This window comes from Pseudophryne corroboree, chromosome 6 (assembly GCF_028390025.1).
Source record: "Pseudophryne corroboree isolate aPseCor3 chromosome 6, aPseCor3.hap2, whole genome shotgun sequence".
Taxonomy (NCBI): Eukaryota; Metazoa; Chordata; class Amphibia; order Anura; family Myobatrachidae; genus Pseudophryne; species Pseudophryne corroboree.
In genome coordinates, this window is record NC_086449.1 from 72,452,970 (window position 1) to 72,475,994 (window position 23,025).

Sequence of the window (23,025 nt, forward strand, 5' to 3'; positions counted from 1 at the left end):
CTTCCCTGTGTGACTGCGCCCCAGCCCCGAAGGCTGGCATCCGTGGTCACCAGGACCCAGTCCTGTATGCCGAATCTGCGGCCCTCTAGAAGATGAGCACTCTGCAGCCACCACAGTAGAGACACCCTGGTCCTTGGAGACAGGGTTATCAGTTGATGCATCTGAAGATGCGATCCTGACCACTTGTCCAAGAGGTCCCACTGGAAGGTCCTTGCATGGAACCTGCCGAATGGAATTGCTTCGTATGAAGCCACCATTTTTCCCAGGACTCGTGTGCAGTGATGCACCGATATCCGTTTTGGTTTTAGGAGGTCTCTGACTAGAGATGACAGCTCCTTGGCTTTCTCCTGCGGGAGAAACACCTTTTTCTGTTCTGTGTCCAGAATCATCCCCAGGAACAGTAAGCGTGTGGAAGGAACCAGTTGTGACTTTGGAATGTTTAGAATCCAGCCATGCTGTTGTAGCACTTCCCGAGATAGTGCTACTCCGACCAGTAACTGCTCCCTGGACCTCGCCTTTATTAGGAGATCGTCCAAGTATGGGATAATTAAAACTCCCTTTTTTCGAAGGAGTATCATCATTTCTGCCATTACCTTGGTAAACACCCTCGGTGCCGTGGACAGTCCAAACGGTAGTGTCTGGAATTGGTAATGGCAATCCTGTACCACAAATCTGAGGTACTCCTGGTGAGGAAGGTAAATTGGGACATGCAGGTAAGCATCCTTGATGTCCAGGGATACCATGTAATCCCCCTCGTCCAGGCTTGCAATAACCGCCCTGAGCGATTCCATCCTGAACTTGAATCTTTTTATGTATGTGTTCAAGGATTTCAAATTTAAAATGGGTCTCACCGAACCGTCCGGTTTCGGTACCACAAACAGTGTGGAATAGTAACCCCGTCCTTGTTGAAGTAGGGCTACTTTGACTATCACCTGCTGGGAATACAGCTTGTGAATTGCCTCTAGTACAGCCTCCCTGCCCGAGGGAGTTGTCGGTAAGGCCGATTTGAGGAAACGGCGGGGGGGAGGCGCCTCGAATTCCAGCTTGTACCCCTGAGATACTACTTGAAGGATCCAGGGATCCACCCGTGAGCGAACACACTGATCGCTGAAATTTTTGAGGCGGCCCCCCACCGTACCTGGCTCCGCCTGTGGAGCCCCACCGTCATGCGGCGGATTTGGAAGAAGCGGGGGAGGACTTTTGTTCCTGGGAACCTGCTGCGTGGTGCAGCTTTTTTCCCCTTCCTCTGGCTCTAGACAGAAAGGACCCGCCTTTTCCCCGCCTGTTTTTCTGGGTTCGAAAGGACTGTACCTGATAATATGGCGCTTTCTTAGGCTGTGAGGGGACATGGGGCAAAAATGCTGACTTCCCAGCTGTTGCTGTGGAAACAAGGTCTGAGAGACCATCCCCGAATAACTCCTCACCCTTATAAGGCAAAACTTCCATGTGCCTTTTAGAATCTGCATCCCCTGTCCACTGCCGAGTCCATAAGCCTCTCCTAGCAGAAATGGACAATGCACTTATTCTAGATGCCAGCCGGCAGATCTCCCTCTGTGCATCTCTCATGTACAAGACTGAGTCTTTTATATGCTCTACGGTTAGCAATATAGTGTCCCTGTCCAGGGTGTCAATATTTTCCGACAGGGAATCTGACCAAGCAGCAGCAGCACTGCACATCCACGCTGAAGCAATAGCTGGTCTCAGTATAACACCAGTGTGTGTATATATAGACTTTAGGATAGCCTCCTGCTTTCTATCAGCAGGTTCCTTTAGGGCGGCCGTATCCGGAGACGGTAGTGCCACCTTTTTAGACAAACGTGTGAGCGCTTTATCCACCCTAGGGGGAGTTTCCCAACTTGACCTATCCTCTGGCGAGAAAGGGAACGCCATTAGTAATTTTTTTGAAATCACCAATTTTTTATCAGGGAAAGCCCACGCTTCTTCACACACCTCATTCAATTCCTCAGATGGGGGAAAAACTATTGGTAGTTTTTTCTCCCCAAACATAATACCCTTTTTTGAGGTACCTGGGTTTATATCAGAAATGTGTAAAACCTCTTTCATTGCCTCAATCATGCAACGAATGGCCCTAGTGGACATTAAATTTGACTCATCGTCGTCGACACTGGTATCAGTATCCGTGTCGACATCTGTGTCTGCCATCTGAGGTAGTGGGCGTTTTAGAGCCCCTGATGGCCTTTTGAATTGCCTGGGCAGGCACGAGCTGAGAAGCCGGCTGTCCCGCATTTGGCATGTCGTCAAATTTTTTATGTAAGGAGTCGACACTTGCACGTAATTCCTTCCATAAGTCCATCCACTCAGGTGTCTGCCCCGCAGGGGGTGACATCACATTTATAGGCATCTGCTCCGCCTCCACATAAGTCTCCTCATCAAACATGTCGACACAGCCGTACCGACACACCGCACACACACACAGGGAATGCTCTTAAAGGAGACAGGACCCCACAAAAGCCCTTTGGGGAGACAGAGAGAGAGTATGCCAGCACACACCAGAGCGCTATATAATGCAGGGACTAACTGAATTATGTCCCCTATAGCTGCTATAATATATACTGCGCCTCAAATTTGTGCCCCCGCTCTCTTTTTTACCCTTTTCTGTAGTGTAGACTGCAGGGGAGAGTCAGGGAGCTTCCTTCCAGCGGAACTGTGAGGGAGAAATGGCGCCAGTGTGCTGAGGGAGATGGCTCCGCCCCTTTTTCGGCTGACTTTTCTCCCGCTTTTTTCTGTATTCTGGCAGGGGTAATTACCACATATATAGCCTCTGGGTCTATATATTGTGGTTATTTTGCCAGCCAAGGTGTTTTTATTGCTGCTCAGGGCACCCCCCCCCCCCAGCGCCCTGCACCCTCAGTGACCGGAGTGTGAAGTGTGTATGAGGAGCAATGGCGCACAGCTGCAGTGCTGTGCGCTACCTTGGTGAAGACTGAAGTCTTCTGCCGCCGATTTTCCGGACCATCTTCTTGCTTCTGGCTCTGTAAGGGGGACGGCGGCGCGGCTCCGGGAACGAACACCAAGGACGGGTCCTGCGGTCGATCCCTCTGGAGCTAATGGTGTCCAGTAGCCTAAGAAGCCCAAGCTAGCTGCAAGCAGGTAGGTTCGCTTCTTCTCCCCTTAGTCCCTCGTTGCAGTGAGCCTGTTGCCAGCAGGTCTCACTGTAAAATAAAAAACCTAATATATACTTTCTTTCTAGGAGCTCAGGAGAGCCCCTAGTGTGCATCCAGCTCGGCCGGGCACAGAAATCTAACTGAGGTCTGGAGGAGGGGCATAGAGGGAGGAGCCAGTGCACACCAGGTAGTACCAAATCTTTCTTATAGTGTGCCCAGTCTCCTGCGGAGCCCGTCTATTCCCCATGGTCCTTACGGAGTCCCCAGCATCCACTAGGACGTCAGAGAAACTGTTTTGTTTTTTTTTACTGTTATTTTTTTTCCAACTCTGGTTACAATGGATCATGTTTGAGAACAGCTTCCCTATGGATGCATATCTGGTCCTCTTCCCCGGACACACCACAGACATTCATGACCTGATGTAGACAAAAAGGAACAGCTAGCTGGGCACTTCCTTAAACACCAGCTGCTGTGTATTAATGCATTACTGTGTGTATTAGTGCATTACTATTACCCCATTTCTACTGCCGCAATAACCCAGATTATTGCCAGGTTAACCAAGGTCGCGGCTCAGTGGAAAAGGGTTCCAATAAAATTACCTGGGAAGAACCCAGGTGAGACTGCAGTGTAAACGGGTGGCCCGGGTCATCCGATCCAGGCCCAGTTACAAGCATAGGGAGAGCCGGATCACTGGCGTCTAAAGATAATGTCATCTCCAAGGACCGGCAGAGGGAAGAAGACTGCTCATAGGTGCAGCACAAACAGTGCTGACCCAGAAATAACCCTTGAAGGGTGGTGTAAAAAAACCCAGGTCGGATCCAGTATTTAGGTGGAAAAGTGGTAAAAGTGTATTAGTGCATTACTCTGTGTATTAGTGCTTTGCTATGTGTATTAGTGCATTCATATGTGTATTAGTGCTTTGCTATGTGTATTAGTGCATTCATATGTGTATTAGTGCATTTACAATGCCATTGAGATGTCAACTCCTGCTTTTTTGCAGAACCGGACCCCTCTCATGTTCCAGAGAATGGAACCTCCTTCACCCACACAAGATGGACCAATGGGACTAAATACTCTAATGTCCTCTCAGCGGGAGCCAGGGGGAGAAATGTGAGTCTTGTGCTAAATGCATCTCAGAAGTTAATGAAGCTACCTACAAATGATGATTTATTCATTTATTCTCTCCATATAGACATCATTTAAATGTTTATTTTTGCAAATTAAGAAATTGAAAGTAGATGCCATACGACAGACTGACACATTACTACTGTACATTGCAGCATTCTCATAACCACACTGCGTTATTCCCCCATCAAGAAACATAGACTGTCTTTGTCTGGTGTTTCAGGAGCATACCCGAGGGTGGAATGAAGGAAAGTCAGTCCTGGATGACACAGAGAGCCCAGCAAATGTTCCAGAAGACAGGAACGTGGAGTCCAGAGAGGGCAAGAGAACAAGAGAACACCAACAGCTGGCCAGATTCCCAGGTCAGTCCAATGTCATCCACACCCTATTTATGATAGGAGAACTACGCCCAGAAATGCTGGCTACATAACATCATTATGCTGGGCCCTGCCTAAAAAACTCATATGAATGCATACTCATCTACTCTCTCAGGATGGGTGGGTCAGAGACTTGGCTGAGTGCCTTGTTGCACAATGGCACCTACCATAGGCCTGCAATGAGGCAAATCAAGGCACCCCCTCACACGCACTTTAGCAACTTGTAGAGTCCAAGGGGGTCATTCTGACCCGATCACACGCTGCAGTTTTTTGCAGCGTAGCGATCAGGTCAGAACTGCGCATGCGCCGGCGCCGCAGTGCGCCGGCGCATGGCTGCCCATCGCTGAGCTACGATCGCCTCTGCCTGATTGACAGGCAGAGGCGGTCGATGGACGGGAGGGGGCGAAACGGAGTGGGTTTGGCCGCCATTTCGTGGGGTCGGTCCGGCCAACGCAGGCGACACTGACATGCGGGGCGGATTAGCCCTGTGCTGGGCGTCCCCCCGCATGTCTGAGTTCATGATCGTAGCTGTGCTAAATTTAAGATCAACTCGGAATGACCCCACAAATCTGGATAATAACTGCCACTGCAATTCCATAGTTGTGAATGACCGACTGATCTTATATTGTGAATAACTGACATGGAGCTTAGGGGGACATTTACTAAGCAGTGATATGAGCAGAGAAGTGAGCCATACTATAACATTATACAGAGCTGCCGATTGGTTGATGGGGCAACTTCTCCCGTGGCTCACTCCTCCGCTCTTATCACTGCTTAGTAAATGTCCCCCTTAATCTGAGACATGTGTGGAGAGAGAGAGAGAAAAGTGATCATACCATTACCTCCTTGCTCTGTTTAAATGAACCTGTGTTACAGGCAGCAAGCAGATACTAAATGATCATTCATGCATCACTTTGCATCATTACTAAATTATATTAAAATCTTATACAATTAAAAACAACAGCATGCATTTTTATTTTCCATTCAAATCTCTTGGATATTTTCATAGCACATTGTACAACATTCGTATCTCTAGATATTATTTATATGGAAGAGACGTGATGCTGAGTTGGGTAAATGCCCCTTTTGATTAGCATAAGGGGCCTGATTCATGTTTGTAAGTAAAGCAAAGAAGCAAGAAACTGGACTGGACAAAACCATGTTGCACTGCAGGTGGGGCAGATGTAACATGTGCAGAGAGAGTTAGATTTGGGAGGGATGTGTTCAAACTGAAATCTAAACTGCAGTGTGAAAATAAAGCTGTCCAACATTTGTGGGCTACATGCAAAAGCAGCCAGTATTTACCCTGCACAGAAACAATATAAATGTATTTGCGCCCCTTGCATGGCAACATGGTTTGTTCATGGCACAAAGTTACATGCTTTTCTTTTTCTTTACCTACAAAGGTGAATCAGACCCAATGAGCCCTGCGCATGCCACAGAACTATTTATACATTAATATGCATGTGATGACTTGCGCTTTCTAATGACTGGTGGGATGGGGAAGAGTAGAGGCGGTCTGACGTCTGTTATTGGATTACGTAGACCAAGGCAGAGACGTATCACTGGCGGGGTGGCTGCGGGCTGGTGCAACTGTAGCTGTCCCCTGGCACTGGCTGGCTGCTTCTCATTGGCTCTTTTGGGATCCACCTCTGAAGCTGTTCTGTCTTCATTGGAAGTTTAGATGTTATATGACTTTGCAACATAATTGAGATTTAATTTTTTGATACTTTCATTCAAATTTTTTTTTTTCTTAATGAAACACATGTCCAACTCAGCATCAGCTGGTTGCTGCTATTTATGAGGGTCAGGGTTGGACTGGCCCACAGGGGTACCAGGGAAACCACTGGTAGGCCCCACTGCCTGAGGGCCCACTCCTTCCTCTAGGGATCAGGTTCTAGACTGTGCACTTGTTTATACATGGTAGATATGTTGCATTACATTACACTGCACTAAACTATTGTGTATTTCAAGCCTCTGTGGAGGCTGGCCACACCCCCTTTGTAGGCTGGCCACACCCCAAAGTATGGGCCCCTATCACTGCATCCCTCCCGGTTGGCCCTTCATGCCCCAGTCCGACACTGATGAGGGCCAATCATTTTCACATAAGGTGTTAGGTTTCTTGAATTGTTTATATGATATATGCATTAATGACTTTGTTTAGGCAAAAAACAATAGAACTTATCATTTTTATTTATATTGGAATCCTCCTTTTGTCTTTTAGTATTGTGTTTTGTTATTGTTACATGGTTGGAATGGGTAGAGGTGAGGGCTGCGCTTAATCACCAGCTATATTTAGGCAGCAGCTGTGCAAGCAAATGGAGGGGATCCACACTCCCTTCCGATATAGACAATGAAAATGTGGGTGTGTTACACTGCGCTTACCATAAAGCTTTACAAGTGGCAAATTTTAGTGAAAAACTGTATTCCAATATATACAAAATCAAGAGGAAGCATGTAAATATAAAAATGTTTATTAATAATAAGATAAAAGATGACCTAATACAGGTATACTATACAGGTAGGACAAAACATATAGACAAACACAAAAACACAAAACATAAAAAGGATGGTATTTTGTGGGGTAGATACACAGAATTGCGTTTTACTCGTCCCCCATAATAAAAGTCCAAATGGATTAACTGGAGAATGAGGCACGAGTATAAGTGCCTGAATGTTTCTATAAAACACATCCTTTGCTGGGATGTAAATCCGTTTCTTATGTCCAGAAATCAAAGTCAGTGTTGTATACGAGAGCACTTTTACTCACAGTAATAACAGGTGTCCGTAGTGAGCAAAGATTGTCCCTGGTATGCAGAAAGTTCTCCGTCACTGGTGCTGAAAAGGTAAGAAATCCAAGAGTCTGCCGGCAGACTGAATCACTTGTGCTGAGATCGACCGGTTTCGCCTGAACCCAGGCTTCTTCTGATGAAGCCTGGCTTCAGGCGAAACCGGTCGATGCCTCATTCTCCAGTTAATCCATTTGGACTTTTATTATGGGGTACGAGTAAAACGCAATTCTGTGTATCTACTCGTGCCTCATATATTCCAACTGTATTGGAATACAGTTTTTCACTAAAATATGCCACTTGTAAAGCTATATAGTAAGCGCAGTGTAACACACCCACATTTTCATTGTTATATGGCTGTCTCTGGATAGAGCTCCGCTCCGTTCTTTATATGTGAGAGTGTGTAGAACATAGGATTGGGGCAACTTCTCCACGCTAGATCATTTAATACATCTTCCACTAAGGATGATATCTGCCCAATTGTATACTTTTTGGTGAAAATACTGTACATGATATAATCTGCATTTCTTTCCTGGCAGTTAGTGGAGATGACAGAGATGGCTCGGGACGGTTACTCTGACAGCGAACAGTACCTTGTGATAGAAGGACATGGAAGAGCCGCCTCTATGCCCCGGCTACCAGCCGACAACCAGGTAAGTGTCTCACAGGCAAACAGTCTCCAAGCACAAAGCCTCACTATAGGATAATGTCCAGGACACCACTTACCACTTACACATAACACATTTTCATAGAACACCCTGAACAATTGCTACGTGGGCTTTAAAGACATACATCCCTAAAGATATAAGGGTAGACAAAATCTAAACTTATTAATTAGTGCAGGCCATGACTTTTTTCTTTTTTTAGTAAAATATGGCAGCCTCACTGAAACAAAAGAGAAGTTACAGAGATTTTTTAAACCACAGACTAGTGCTAAGAGAGAGAGAGTGTTCCGTCCTTTGTTCGGGACAGTCAGTGCCAAGAAGGACTTTCTGTGCGGCAACTGGAAATTATATTTATATTTCTCACACACTGAATACAAATTACGTAGTGATAACGCGGAAGCCCAACACAATCTATCTGTAGCAGTAAATTCAATCTCTGCGCTAGTTATGAAGTAAACAGTGGGTAGAACTTGGCATTGACTCCAAGAGCTGTCATTTCATCAACATATCCCACAAATGTATTCTCCCGAATAGTGGTAGATTACTAGTAAAATGTTATTGGACACAAGCATTTGAATAACCACTAAACCCAAAGATATTCATCTACTTTACTATTGTTAACTACCTGTAATAGTATTCATAATCATCTGTGGCTGTAACCTCTATCTCCTATATAGCCTTCCTTTAAGATAAAGTATGTTTAAAACTTATATGTTGTGTACATTATTTTTCAGGGCATTTGAAATAAGTTGTAATATTCTGTGTATTACTGGAGATTTGCCTCCTAGCTGACATATAAGATGAGAGATGTGTATAACATCACCCATAGGGGAGAACATCTCATCTGTTCTGTATTGGCATATGGTGCTTCTTTGGCCAAGCACTGGACGAATACATATAAATCAGAGGATTTTTGTTATACTCGCCTTAAACTCATTTCTCTGATTCCGTTGGGGTACACTGCTGCCGTAGAGTATAGCGGGGCTGGTCCAGGAGCAGGTAATTAATATGAAATCTGCACAGATTCTGAAGTTCTGCCCCCCACTATAGCGTCAGAAATAGCTCTTCACAAGACTTTCTGCCCAACGTTCACTTCTTTGTCTAACGACACATTAAAATCTTGTGTAGATCACCAGGTGGCTGCATGGCCAAGGCTCTGTGTATGGTAGGGTGGGTTTTGATATTCTCTTGACCTATATTCCTGCTCTGATACACTGTATACCTGGTGAATAACAGGCCAAATTATTCTGGTAATAGTTGTTTAGTTGCTGGCCAACCCCTCCTTGCATCTAATATGCAAATGGTTCTTCTTCATCAGATGATCCTTTTTGTCAAAATAATCAGAAAAAAATGGAGATCTGCATGACAGAGCTCCTAATACTGAAATGTCTTCCACGTAAGTGATTTTACCTGTATAGACTTCAGTGGGTCAAATAGCAGATGATGCAAAGCTGTGAGAAAAAAGGTGAGGTTCAGAATTGGTGCCTGCCTGAGAGCTAAGAGGGACTTCACTAATCTCTGTTGTGAGAGAATCTTTTCCACGGGTAAAAAAAAGAGTATTTTTTGGGGAAGGTGTCAAATTTGACATTGGGTAGTTTATAATCTACCCATGGTATTCTAGCAAATTGGCTGTAATATACAAGCGGGTTTGAAGGAGGAACTAAGACCCCACTTTGATAAGTAGTTTGTCTAGGTAGGCAATCACTGTCACTAACTTTGACATAAGCAGCCAAGCCGCAGGGTGAGCTCAGAACTGGAAATGGAGGTTCCTGATTGCAAGCCTGAGAACGACCTGATTGTCCTTCTCAAATACAAACATGTACAGTAGGTCCACCTTTTATGTCCCATCAGGCTAAACATTTGTTCTTCTCCATTATATTTGGGACCAACTTTAAAGACTTAATTTTGATCCAGTTAACACAAAGTGTGGACAGGGATTTTAGAATGGAAATGGGTCAAATCTGGATTCTGCACCAGGAAAAGATTGGAGTAAAAATTAAAGCCTCTTTGTTCTACCTTGGAGACCAAGGACCGATTCCATTCACTTACAGTCCGAAACAGAACTGAACAATTGAGTCCGTGTGGAATATGCCAGGCTTTGTTTTGTGAGGGAAAGCCGAGCAAGGAGACGGTGCTTGTTTATAGAAATATACACCTTCACCCCAGTCCAGGCCAGACATGGCCACCATCCTTGGCTGGTGTGGTGGCTGATAGCACTTGTCCTCTACTCTTCCACCAGAGGTCCTGACAGCTCTAATGCGCAAAGCATGGCAACCCCGGTTGACCACATGTTGCCCCCAGCAAAGGAGATTAGGATCCACTTATCTAGCACCACGGTTTGGAACAGTAGAATGTGCCAGATAGTGCTCACTGTGCCAGGTAGAACGAATGATGACAGTGTCCAAGTTTTCCCTCCAGGAGCCATTCCATGATAGTAGAGGGAGGTTGTGCCTGTAATGTGTAAATAAAGAATATTAATTAAAGATACGCAACCCTCAATGTCAGAGGGAGCTGGGTGTATAGAGGGGTGTGCAGGGCTGTGCAGATTTCAATTTAAGCGCCTGCTTCTGGACCAGTCCCTCTCTACTCCAAGGCAGCAGTGTCCCCAAATAAGGAAGATAAAGATGTATATATAATTGTATTTAGATGTAATGCCTCAGCTCTGTTGAGTATATATACTTGGCACATTGAATAGGTATCATACTCAAAATATATGGGCCAATCTCGCCCGTGTGTCTTTTCGTGCAGTGTTGTAAACCTCCGCTTGACAAAACTGGTGTGGATCCTGGTTCACAAAATCAGCATCGTTGTTTATGGTCTGCTGGTTACAAAAAAACGAATGCAGCTACATGTGCGATCTGTAGCGTAGCACAATGCACAGATTGTAAACTGCACAAAAAGATGGATTTTAAATTGCGATTTGGAAAAACTGTAGTTTGATAGCCCCCCTCCCCATTGCTCTTTTTATGGTTAAAGTGATTTACAAAAAACTGTCAGTCACCTTAGAGTAAGACCTGCAGAAGGCATAGGAGGAATTCTAGGAGTAGTAGTAGAAACAGGATTTGATGAATGCAACGTTACTGCACATGACTGTCTGGGTATAATTGTTTAGCACCCGGTAAAATATTGCTTTTTGCATTTAAAGTTTGAATATTTAACCATTTACTTCCTGCTCAAATGTGATTCCTTATTTACTGTATGTATATTTCCTGTGTTCACCTGTGTTCTGAAATTGCTGTTTGCCTTATATGCTGGATAGTTGGGCATACGGTTCACTCCTGCATGATTTGCTTTGAACATATTCGACATCCAGGCAAAGCTTTTAAATTCACCAGCTTCCATAAACATATTATTAACCACTGTCCATCACAGATGCATTCATTTAATGACACAACCCCTTTGCATATCAAAATTACTTCTATAAGCTCTAAAAATGGCACACGTGGAAAGAGCTATGATTGGCTGTCAGATATCGATTACCCTGAAGATGTTGTCATCCGGGCTACACCCCCTGGCAAATTGCTGGTGAAATGCAATAAGCTTCTGCTGGGCCAACACAAGGAAAAAATGACAAGTAGGAAAATATTAATGAGTAAAATGACGACACAATGAAATACAAGCTGAAACCAATTCATGTAAAGAAGAAAAAATGTTATTGAGAACTTCCTGTCTGCCTGTTACAACTAGCATGGGGTTCTGCTGTACTCTCAGTATGCAGTGTCCCAGCACTCACATACCGTTGGGGACCTCTGTCCGTCCCCTGCGGCTGTCTCTGACGCTGTGAAGATTAGCACTAAGGCTTTCAGTGAGTGCTGGCACTATGCGTCAAATAGCACAATCATTGGGGCATATGTATTAACCTGGAGAATGCATAAGGAAGTGATAAACCAGTGATAACTGCAAGGTGATAAACGCACCAGCCAATCAGCTGCAATATGTAAATTAACAGTTAGGAGATGATTGGCTGGTGCGTTTATCACCTTGCATTTATCACTGGTTTATCACTTCCTTATGCTGTCTCCAGGCTTAATACATCTGCCCTAATAATGCGAGGGTCCAAAGTGATGGGCCCTCATTAATGTAGTATTACTGGTAAGGAAAGGGGATATAGTAACCGGATTATTTAAATTCAAATAATCCTTTATGAGGAGTTTATCATGCATCGTTTGGGTAAATCAACCACATATCAGGAACACTCAGGACGCACCAGGAAGGATGAATCTCTCATGAAAGCTAATTAGCTTAAAAAAATCATCCTCCTACTTGCAAAAGTACTATGTAGGCTGTAAGCCGGAGGTAAGATGGTGGTGTCTATTAGAGTATTAATAAAACCACTATTTTACTACATTTTACATTTTATTGAGGCTGCTGCAGAGTTTAACGTCCATCTGCATGTGGAACGTATCTTGCGTATTTTGGCTTTGCAAATTTTCCGTAGCCGTACGTACATTAGTACAGGCATTGCAGAGTCATATACATTGCTGCAATAAGGTGCTTGCACTGAGGTAATGTTCAGTGAGGGGGAGCCAATGGAACCGCAGTGCGTCCAGAATTAGATGTCGGCTTAAGAACACCTGTTTGTTGGTGTATCATTGACAGGAATTATAGGCTGGATCAAGTGTTGATAAAGGGGGTCATTCCGAGTTGTTCGCTCGCAAGCTGCTTTTAGCAGCTTTGCACATGCTAAGCCGCCGCCTACTGGGAGTGAATCTTAGCTTATCAAAATTGCGAACGAAAGATTAGCAGAATTGCGAATAGACACTTCTTAGCAGTTTCTGAGTAGCTCCAGACTTACTCGGCATCTGCGATCAGTTCAGTCAGTGTCGTTCCTGGTTTGACGTCACAAACACACCCAGCGTTCGCCCAGACACTCCTCCGTTTCTCCAGCCACTACCGCGTTTTTCCCAGAAACGGTAGCGTTTTTTCGCACACACCCATAAAACGGCCAGTTTCTTCCCAGAAACACCCACTTCCTGTCAATCACATTACGATCACCAGAACGAAGAAAAAACCTTGTAATGCCGTGAGTAAAATACCTAACTGCATAGTAAATTTACTTGGCGCAGTCGCACTGCGGACATTGCGCATGCGCATTAGCGACTAATCGCTCCGTTGCGAGAAAAAAATAACGAGCGACCAACTCGGAATGACCCCCAATGACGGTTATCAGACCAAACAGACGGATTGGTTGGGCGGGTGCTCCGCAAGCTGCACACAGCTCCCCGTACAGGAGAATCTGCGCATTTACTTACATGTGGCCGATATGCGTTCATATCTGCATCAGGAGACAATAAATTGCTGTATATTCTAACCAATGTTTTAAAAAAAAAAAATCATAATTTAACCACTTGAAGATCGCACTGTATGACCAGGCCAAGTTTCACATTTGCAGGATATACGGTATATATTCGATGAGAGGAATCACCGGTACGCCAAGACTTGTCTCAAAAAGTTATATTGTTAACACCAGCATGCCATATACTGTACACCAACAGGTCAGAGCCTAAGTGGATCTTTTTTCACACTGAGCATAAGATAAAAAATATATAAGCAAGCATAATACATATAAAGTCATGGAGTGCCGCTGATTCCTCTCGTCGAATATCCAATTTGCACAGAGGGCACCCAAGCACGTTGTACCCTTTGAGACGAGTGCCGGTCTATCCAGATATACTATATATATATATATATATATATATATATACATATATATATAAAATGTATTTTTTGGTGGAAAAAAGCACTTTCCCCATGGATCTATCCTGGTAACTCTCAGAAATAAGCGTAATGCAGATATTTACCACAAATATAATAAGCTAGTTTTCCTGGGTACAGGAATACCAAATACATGTCCTTTATATCAGCGTCAGTTTGCGTTCACAAAATGTTTTCCCTGTTACTGCACATAGCCACCGCACAAGGTACGGCAGATCTTTGTGCTCAAATCTTAAACTGGGTACACACTAGGCGATATATCGACCATTCCAGCGTATGGCCGCTATATTGCGAGCCCTAAACGATATCTAAAGATAATAAGAAAATAATTCCTCTCTGGGCGCCGCAAATGAGCTGCAAAGGAAAGTACTAAATAGACCACCAATCTATACAAACTTGCAAAAAAGAAAAAGAAAAAAGTACGATCTCACTTTTGCGCTCAATGTCCACGAAATCCGGTTTTGTCACAATAGACAGATGTAGTCCGTTCAATATGAAAAGGAAAAAAAATGCAACATAGTGTGATACTGCAATAAGAACGGGTCTTTCACCACTGTGTGATGCAGGGAATGGAAGTGTAGGTATAGTCCCAAAAATGGAAAGTTCAAGCTTCCACCTCCTTTTCAAAGGCACCCAACGTGATATGCAGGATTTATGGTGATAAACGCTTACATGTGTGCTTGCTTCTGTAAGGCGTGATGAAAACTCATAAAGGTTTCTTTTGTAGGCTTTGAGCTCTCCTCATGTGGGTGGATGGACCCCAATATCCCTCGTAACATATGGGAAAAAGGCAAGATGATGTTATAGCCGATAGCAATGGATCCGGATACCAATAGCTATTTATTCCCCACTATGGATATGCAGATCTGTCACCCACAACAAAACACTGTGTCGACGCGTTTCGACGCTATGCAGCGTCTTTTTCAAGATCCACAGTGTATGATCACCCTGGAATGCAGCGTGTCTTGCCTGTTCAGGCAAGACACGCTGCATTCCAGGGTGATCATACACTGTGAATAGCTATTGGTATCCGGATCCATTGCTATCGGCTATAACATCATCTTGCCTTTTTCCCATATGTTACGAGGGATATTGGGGTCCATCCACCCACATGAGGAGAGCTCAAAGCCTACGAAAGAAACCTTTATGAGTTTTCATCACGCCTTACAGAAGTAAGCACACATGTAAGCGTTTATCACCATAAATCCTGCATATCACGTTGGGTGCCTTTGAAAAGGAGGTGGAAGCTTGAACTTTCCATTTTTGGGACTATACCTACACTTCCATTCCCTGCATCACACAGTGGTGAAAGACCCGTTCTTATTGCGATATCTAAAGATATATCAGTGCATCTGGCTTTGTGTATGGACAGTCTGCCTTCCGCCCATACACTTGCTGCGGGGGCTGACGTCACAGCTGGGCGGGCAAATTCAAATGCCCACCCAGCTGGGTGTCCTGATCCAGGCGGCCAATCGGTAAGTGTGTATACTTACCTTAATCGCCCACTCTGTTGGCGTAATGGCAGGTCCTCCGACATGTCTGCCTGGTGTGTACCAGCATTAGATTTGGTGTAAGAAATGCAGACGTGGGGACAAAAACATAAATATTGGGGGCCAGTGACATTTTATGTGACATTCATCACACATTTTGCAACAGTATGTGAAATGGTCCAGCAACTTTAGGGAGAATGTTAGAGAAAAAAATGGATGTATTTCTTATGTCTGTTCTTTACAACCGTTTTTTTATTATTCTTTTTATACTTTGTTTTACTTTGTTTTCTTAACTGGGGAAGACACTATACTGCCATTCGTCTTCCATCAGAACACATAGGGGTATATGCAATTCCGGGCGAATTGCGTCTTTTTTTCGCCCGTTTTTAAATTCGACACAATTCGACTGTCGAATCCCGTCCGGCGGGTGCCGGAATTCGACATATTCAATTAAAAACGGATTTGACAGTCCCGCTGTCGAAAAACGGACCAATTGACGGATAAGTGCGTCCTGGATTCGACTTTTCGGACGGCACAAAAATGGTTAAAAAACCCTAAAACAAATTGCGTGGGGTCCCCCCTCCTAAGCATAACCAGCCTTGGGCTCTTTGAGCCGGTCCTGGTTGTAAAAATACGGGGGGGAAATTGACAGGGGATCCCCCGTATTTTTAGAACCAGCACCGGGCTGTGCGTCCGGTCCTGGTGCAAAAAATACGGGGGACAAAAAGCGTAGAGGTCCCCCGTATTTTTAACACCAGCACCGCGCTCCACTAGCTGGAGAGATAATGCCACAGCCGGGGGACACTTTTATACTGATCCCTGCGACCGTGGCATTAAATCCCCAACTAGTCACCCCTGGCCGGGGTACCCTGGAGGAGTGGGGACCCCTTAAATCAAGGGCCCCCCCCCCCCTCCAGCCACCCAAGGGCCAGGGGTGAAGCCCGAGGCTGTCCCCCCCCATCCATGGACTGCGGATGGGGGGCTGGTAGCCTTGTGTAAAATAAAAGAATATTGTTTTTTTGCAGAAGAACTACAAGTCCCAGCAAGCCTCCCCCGCAAGCTGGTACTTGGAGAACCACAAGTACCAGCATGCGGGGGTAAAACGGGCCCGCTGGTACCTGTAGTTCTTCTGCAAAAAAAATACCCAAACAAAAACAGGACACACACACCGTGAAAGTAAAACCTTATTACATACATGCCAACACACACATACTTACCTATGTTCACACGCCGACTCTGTCCACATCTCCAAGTAGAATCCGGGGTACCTGAAAATAAGATTTTACTCACCGGTAAATCTATTTCTCGTAGTCCGTAGTGGATGCTGGGGACTCCGTAAGGACCATGGGGAATAGACGGGCTCCGCAGGAGACTGGGCACTCTAAGAAAGATTTAGTACTACTGGTGTGCACTGGCTCCTCCCTCTATGCCCCTCCTCCAGACCTCAGTTAAGGAAACTGTGCCCGGAAGAGCTGACATTACAAGGAAAGGATTTTGGAATCCAGGGTAAGACTCATACCAGCCACACCAATCACACCGTATAACTTGTGATAACATACCCAGTCAACAGTATGAACAACAACAGAGCATCAGACAAACCTGATGCAACCATAACATAACCCTTATGTAAGCAATAACTATATACCAGTATTGCAAAAGAAGTCCGCACTTGGGACGGGCGCCCAGCATCCACTACGGACTACGAGAAATAGATTTACCGGTGAGTAAAATCTTATTTTCTCTAACGTCCTAGTGGATGCTGGGGACTCCGTAAGGACCATGGGGATTATACCAAAGCTCCCAAACGGGCGGGAGAGTGCGGATGACTCTGCAGCACCGAATGAGCAAACACATGGTCCTCCTCAGCCAGGGTATCAAACTTGTAGAACTTTGCAAAAGTGTTTGAACCCGACCAAGTAGCTGCTCGGCAAAGTTGTAATGCCGAGATCCCTCGGGCAGCCGCCCAAGAAGAGCCCACCTTCCTTGTGGAATGGGCTTTTACTGATTTTGGAGGCGGCAAGCCAGCCGCAGAATGAGCCTGCTGAATCGTGTTACAGATCCAGCGAGCAATAGTTTGCTTTGAAGCAGGAGCACCCAGCTTGTTGGATGCATACAGGATAAACAGCGAGTCAGGTTTCCTGACTCCAGCCGATCTGGCTACATAAGTCTTCAAAGCCCTGACTACATCTAGTAACTTGGAATCCTCCAAGTCACGAGTAGCCGCAGGCACCACAATAGGTTGGTTCACATGAAAAGATGACACCACCTTTGGCAGAAATTGCGGACAAGTCCGTAATTCTGCCCTGTCCATATGGAAAACCAGATAGGGGCTTTTACATGACAAAGCCGCCAATTTTTGACCACTTTCCACCTGAGATATTTTAGCTCCACGGTCTTAAGCGGCTCAAACCAGTGAGATTTCAGGAAACTCAATACCACGTTAAGATCCCAAGGTGCCACTGGTGGCACAAAAAAGGGGCTGAATATGCAGCACTCCCTTTACAAACGTCTGAACTTCAGGTAGAGAAGCTAGTTTTTGTATGAAGAAAATGGATCGGGCCGAAATCTGGACCTTAATGGACCCCAATTCTAGCCCAAAGTCACTCCCGTCTGTAGGAAGTGAAGGAAACTGCCCAGCTGGACTTCCTCTGTAGAGGCATTCCTAGCCTCACACCCAGCAACATATTTTCGCCGTATACGGTGATAATGTTTAGCCGTCACGTCTTTCCTAGCCCTTATCAGCGTAGGAATAACCTCATCCGGAATCCCTCTTTTCTACTAGGATCCGGCGTCCAACCGCCATGCCGTCAAACGCAGCTGCTGCAACAGATCCTGCCCTAGAGTCAGAGGCCATGGGTCCTCTGTGAGCATTTCTTGCAGCTCTGTATACCAAGTCCTTCTTGGCCAATCCGGAACAATGAGTATTGTTCTCACTCCTCTTTTCCTTATGATTCTCAGCACCTTGGGTAAGAGAGGAAAAGGAGGAAACACATAAACCGACTGGAACATCCACGGTGTCACCAGTGCGTCTACAGCTATCGCCTGAGAGTCTCTTGACCTGGCGCAATACCTCTGTAGCTTTTTGTTGAGGCGGGATGCCATCATGTCCCCCTGTGGCAGTTCCCACCGACCTACAAGCTGCGTGAAGACTTCTTGATGAAGTCCCCACTCTCCCGGGTGGAGGTCGTGCCTGCTGAGGAAGTCTGCTTCCCAGTTGTCCACTCCCGGAATGAACACTGCTGACAGTGCGCTTACGTGATTCTCCGCCCAGCGAAGAGTTCTGGTGGCTTCTACCATCGCCACCCTGCTCCTTGTGCAGCCTATGCGGTTTACATGAGCCACTGCGGTGATATCGTCTGACTGAATCAGAACCGGTTGGTCGCGAAGCTGGGTCTCCGCTTGACTTAGGGCGTTGTATATGGCCCTTAGTTCCAGGATATTGATGTGAAGGCAAGTTTCCTGCCTTGACCACAGCCCTTGGAAATTTCTTCCCTGTGTGACTGCCCCCCACCCTCGGAGGCTTGCATCCGTGGTCACCAGGACCCAGTCCTGAATGCCGAATCTGCGACCTTCGAGAAGGTGAGCACTCTGCAGCCACCACAGGAGACACCCTGGCTCTGGGGGATAGGGTGATTAACCGATGCATCTGAAGATGTGATCCGGACCACTTGTCCAGTAAGTCCCATTGGAAGGTCCTCGTATGGAACCTGCCGAAGGGAATGGCCTCGTATGATGCCACCCTCCTTCCCAGGACCCGAGTGCAGTGATGCACTGACACCTGTTTTGGTTTTAATAGATTCCTGACCAGTGTCACGAGCTCCTGAGCTCTCTCTATCGGGAGATAAACCCTTTTCTGGTCTGTGTCTAGGATCATGCCTAGGAGAGGCAAATGAGCTGTAAGAACCAACTGCGACTTTGGAATATATAGAATCCAGCCGTGTTGCCGTTATACTTCCAGAGAAAGTGATACGCTGTTCAGCAACTGCTCTCTTGATCTCGCTTTTATGAGGAGATCGTCCAAGTACGTGATAATAGTGACACCTTGCTTCCGCAGGAGCACCATCATTTCCGCCATTACCTTGGTGAATATTCTCAAGGCCGTGGAGAGACCAAACGGCAACGTCTGAAATTGGTAATGACAATCCCGTACCGCAATTCTGAGGTACGCCTGATGAGGTGGATAAATGGGGACATGAAGGTATGCATCCTTTATGTCCCGAGTCACCATAAAATCTCCCCCTTTCAGGCTTGCAATAACCGCTCTTAGCGATTCCATCTTGAACTTGAACCTTTTCAGGTATATGTTCAGGGATTTTAAATTTAATATGGGTCCGACCGAACCGTCTGGTTTCGGGACTACAACATGGTCGAATAATAACCCCCTCCTTGTTGAAGGAGGGGAACCTTGACCACCACCTGTTGAAGATACAATTTGTGAATTGCAGTTAACACTGTTTCCCTCTCGTGGGGGGAAGCCGGCAGGGCCGTCGGTGAGGGGGCATCTTCTCAAAGTCCATCTTGTATCCCTGAGACACAATCTCTATTGCCCAGGGATCTAACAGGGAGTGAACCCACTTGTGGCTGAACTTACGAAGGCGTGCCCCCACCGGGCCTAGCTCCGCCTGTGGAGCCCCCAGCGACATGCGGTGGATCTTTGTAGAGGCCGGGGAGGACTCCTGTTCCTGGGAACTAGCTGTGTTGTGCAGCTTCTTTCCTCTGCCCCCGCCTCTGGCAAGAAAGCACGCACCTCGGACTTTCTTGTTTCTTTATTCGAAAGGCTGCATTTGATAATGTCGTGCTTTCCTAGGCTGTGCAGGAATATGAGGCAAAATATCAGAATTACCAGCTATAGCTGTGGAGACCAGGTCTGAGAACCCTTCTCCACCCAATCCTCAGCCTTCCATATGCCTCTTAAGTCGGCATCATCTGTCCATTGCACATTCTACAGGACACGTCAAGCAGAAATCGACATAGCTTAGACTCTAGGACCCAGTATACTCATGTCTCTTTGGGCATGTTTTATATATATACCTATCTCTTAAGACAGCATCTTTAATATATATATATCTCTATATATACATATATATATATATCTATATGCATACTAGGGTCTCAATCTCTGCTGATAAGGTACCTGTCCACGCTGCCACAGCGCTATAAACCCATGCCGACACAATCGCCGGTCTGAGTAGTGTACTAGAATGTGCACGCTATCTGCAGGATCCCTGAGAATAGCTAGTGCTACCTTCTGTGCAAACGTGACACCCTAGGGGAAGATTCCCATCACATCCTGGCCTGAGAATTTTTTGTGGGAAGCTGCAGTCTCTTGTCTGGAGATTCCCGCTCTTTTTCCTCATGAGAGGAGGGAAATTTACCTCAGCTTTCTTCCCCTTAACATGTGTACCCTTGTGTCAGGGACAAATGAGTCATCAGTGATATGCAAATCATCTTTTATTACAATAATCATATATTGAATACCTTTCAGCCATTTTGGCTGTAACTTTGCATTATCGTAGTCGACACTGGAGTCAAACTCCGTGTCGATATCAGTGTTTATTATTTTGGATAGTGAGCATTGTGAGACTCTGAAGGTCTCTGTGACATAGGGACAGACATGGGTAGATTTCCTGTCTGTTCTCTAATCTTTTGTGCAATAAATTCACCTCAGCACTTACACATATCCAAACAGGTGTCGGCGTTGTCGACGGAGACACCCTCTCACACACATATTTGCTCTATCTCCTCCTTAGGGGAGCCTTTTACCTCAGACATGTCGACACACACGTACCGACACACCACACACACAGGGGATGCTCATTTGAAGACAGTTCCCCCACAAGGCCCTTTGGAGAGACAGAGAGAGAGTATGCCAGCACACACCCCAGCGCTATATGACCCAGGAATCACACATTAACTTAGTGTTAACCCAGTAGCTGCTGTATATATTGTTTTCACGCCAAATTTATGTGCCCCCCCCTCTCTTTTTCACCCTCTCTATCGTGCTTCTGCAGGGGAGAGCCTGGGGAGCTTCCTCTCAGCGGAGCTGTGGAGAGAAAATGGCGCTGGTGAGTGCTGAGGAAGAAGGCCCCGCCCCCTCAGCGGCGGGCTTCTCCCGCGATTTTGTGTAAAATTAATGGCGGGGGCTCATGCATATAACAGTGTCCAACTGTATATATGCTGCTTTTTGCCAGGAGGTAATCAATTGCTGCCCAGGGCGCCCCCCCCTGCGCCCTGCACCCTACAGTGACCGGAGTGTGTGGGTTAGTGTGGGCGCAATGGCGCACAGCTGCAGTGCTGTGCGCTACCTCATATGAAGACAGGAGTCTTCTGCCGCCGATTTTGACGTCTTCTTGCTTCAACTCGCCGGCTTCTAACTTCTGGCTCTGCGAGGGGGACGGCGGCGAGGCTCCGGGAACGGACGACAAGGTCAGGTCCTGTGTTCGATCCCTCTGGAGCTAATGGTGTCCAGTAGCCTAAGAAGCGCAACCTAGCCGCAGTTAGTAGGTTTGCTTCTCTCCCCTCAGTCCCACGTAGCAGAGAGTCTGTTGCCAGCAGAAGCTCTCTGAAAATAAAAAGCCTAACTAAAATACTTTCTTATTAGCAAGCTCAGGAGAGCTCACTAAAATGCACCCAGCTCTGTCCGGGCACAGATTCTAACTGAGGTCTGGAGGAGGGGCATAGAGGGAGGAGCCAGTGCACACCAGTAGTACTAAATCTTTCTTAGAGTGCCCAGTCTCCTGCGGAGCCCGTCTATTCCCCATAGTCCTTACGGAGTCCCCAGCATCCACTAGGACGTTAGAGAAAATAAAATTATACTCACCTAAATCCAGTGTGTCCTGTTCTTTTTTTTGTAATCCACATATTTGGCAAAAAAACAAACCGCATACCCGATCCACGGAACTTTGCGGTCATCGGTGAGGTTACCCACGGTCAGCCGCTGACCGCGAGTGACCTCACCGCTGACCGCAAAGTTCCCACCATTGAAGATAATGGAGAGTCTGTGCGATGCGCTGTCTGACAGCTCAGACGCGCATAGGCAATCAGGAGAGTGCCACGACGTGGCGCTCCCTGATTGGCTGATGGGACCCTCTGTGACAGGAGTCACGGGGGGTCTCAGCATTCGGGAAAAGGGGTCCCATGGGACCCCTTTCAGTGCGTGGATCGGGTATGCGGTTTGTTTTTTTGCCAAGTACGTGGATTACAAAAAAAAAACAGGACACACAGGATTTAGGTGAGTATAATTTTATTTTCAGGTACCCCGGATTCTACTTGGAGACGTGGACAGAGTCGGCGTGTGAACATAGGTAAGTATGTGTGACTGTGTCGGCATGTATGTAATAAAGTTTTACTTTCACGGTGTGCGTGTCCTGTTTTTATTTGGGTATTTTTTTAGCAGAAGAACTACAGGTACCAGCGGGCCCGTTTCCCCCTCGCATGCTGGTACTTGTGGTTCTCCAAGTACCAGCTTGTGGGGGAGGCTTGCTGGGACTTGTAGTTCTTCTGCAAAAAAAACAATATTCTTTTATTTTACACAAGGCTATCAGCCCCCCATTGATTTAAGGGGTCCCCACTCCAGGGTACCTCGGCCAGGGGTGACTAGTTAGTGATTTAATGCCAGGGCCGCAGGGACCAGTATAAAAGTGTCCCCCGGCTGTGGCATTATCTCTCTAGCTAATGGAGCCCGGTGCTGGTATTAAAAATACGGGGGACCCCTACATCTTTTGTCCCCCGTATTTTTT

General features: G+C 46.2%; 1 protein-coding gene across 13 annotated transcripts in view; it reads left to right on the forward strand.

Annotated features, from left to right (window-relative positions):
* Window positions 1–23,025, forward strand: part of CACNA1A (calcium voltage-gated channel subunit alpha1 A) — a 502,477-nt gene that overhangs the window by 393,868 nt on the left and 85,584 nt on the right. For all 13 annotated transcript variants that reach the window (XM_063931156.1, XM_063931144.1, XM_063931146.1 and 10 more), the window contains 3 exons: window positions 4,126–4,235; window positions 4,474–4,612; window positions 7,956–8,069. In XM_063931156.1, the coding sequence (XP_063787226.1) occupies window positions 4,126–4,235; window positions 4,474–4,612; window positions 7,956–8,069 (363 nt within the window). The remainder of the gene's footprint in view (window positions 1–4,125; window positions 4,236–4,473; window positions 4,613–7,955; window positions 8,070–23,025) is intronic.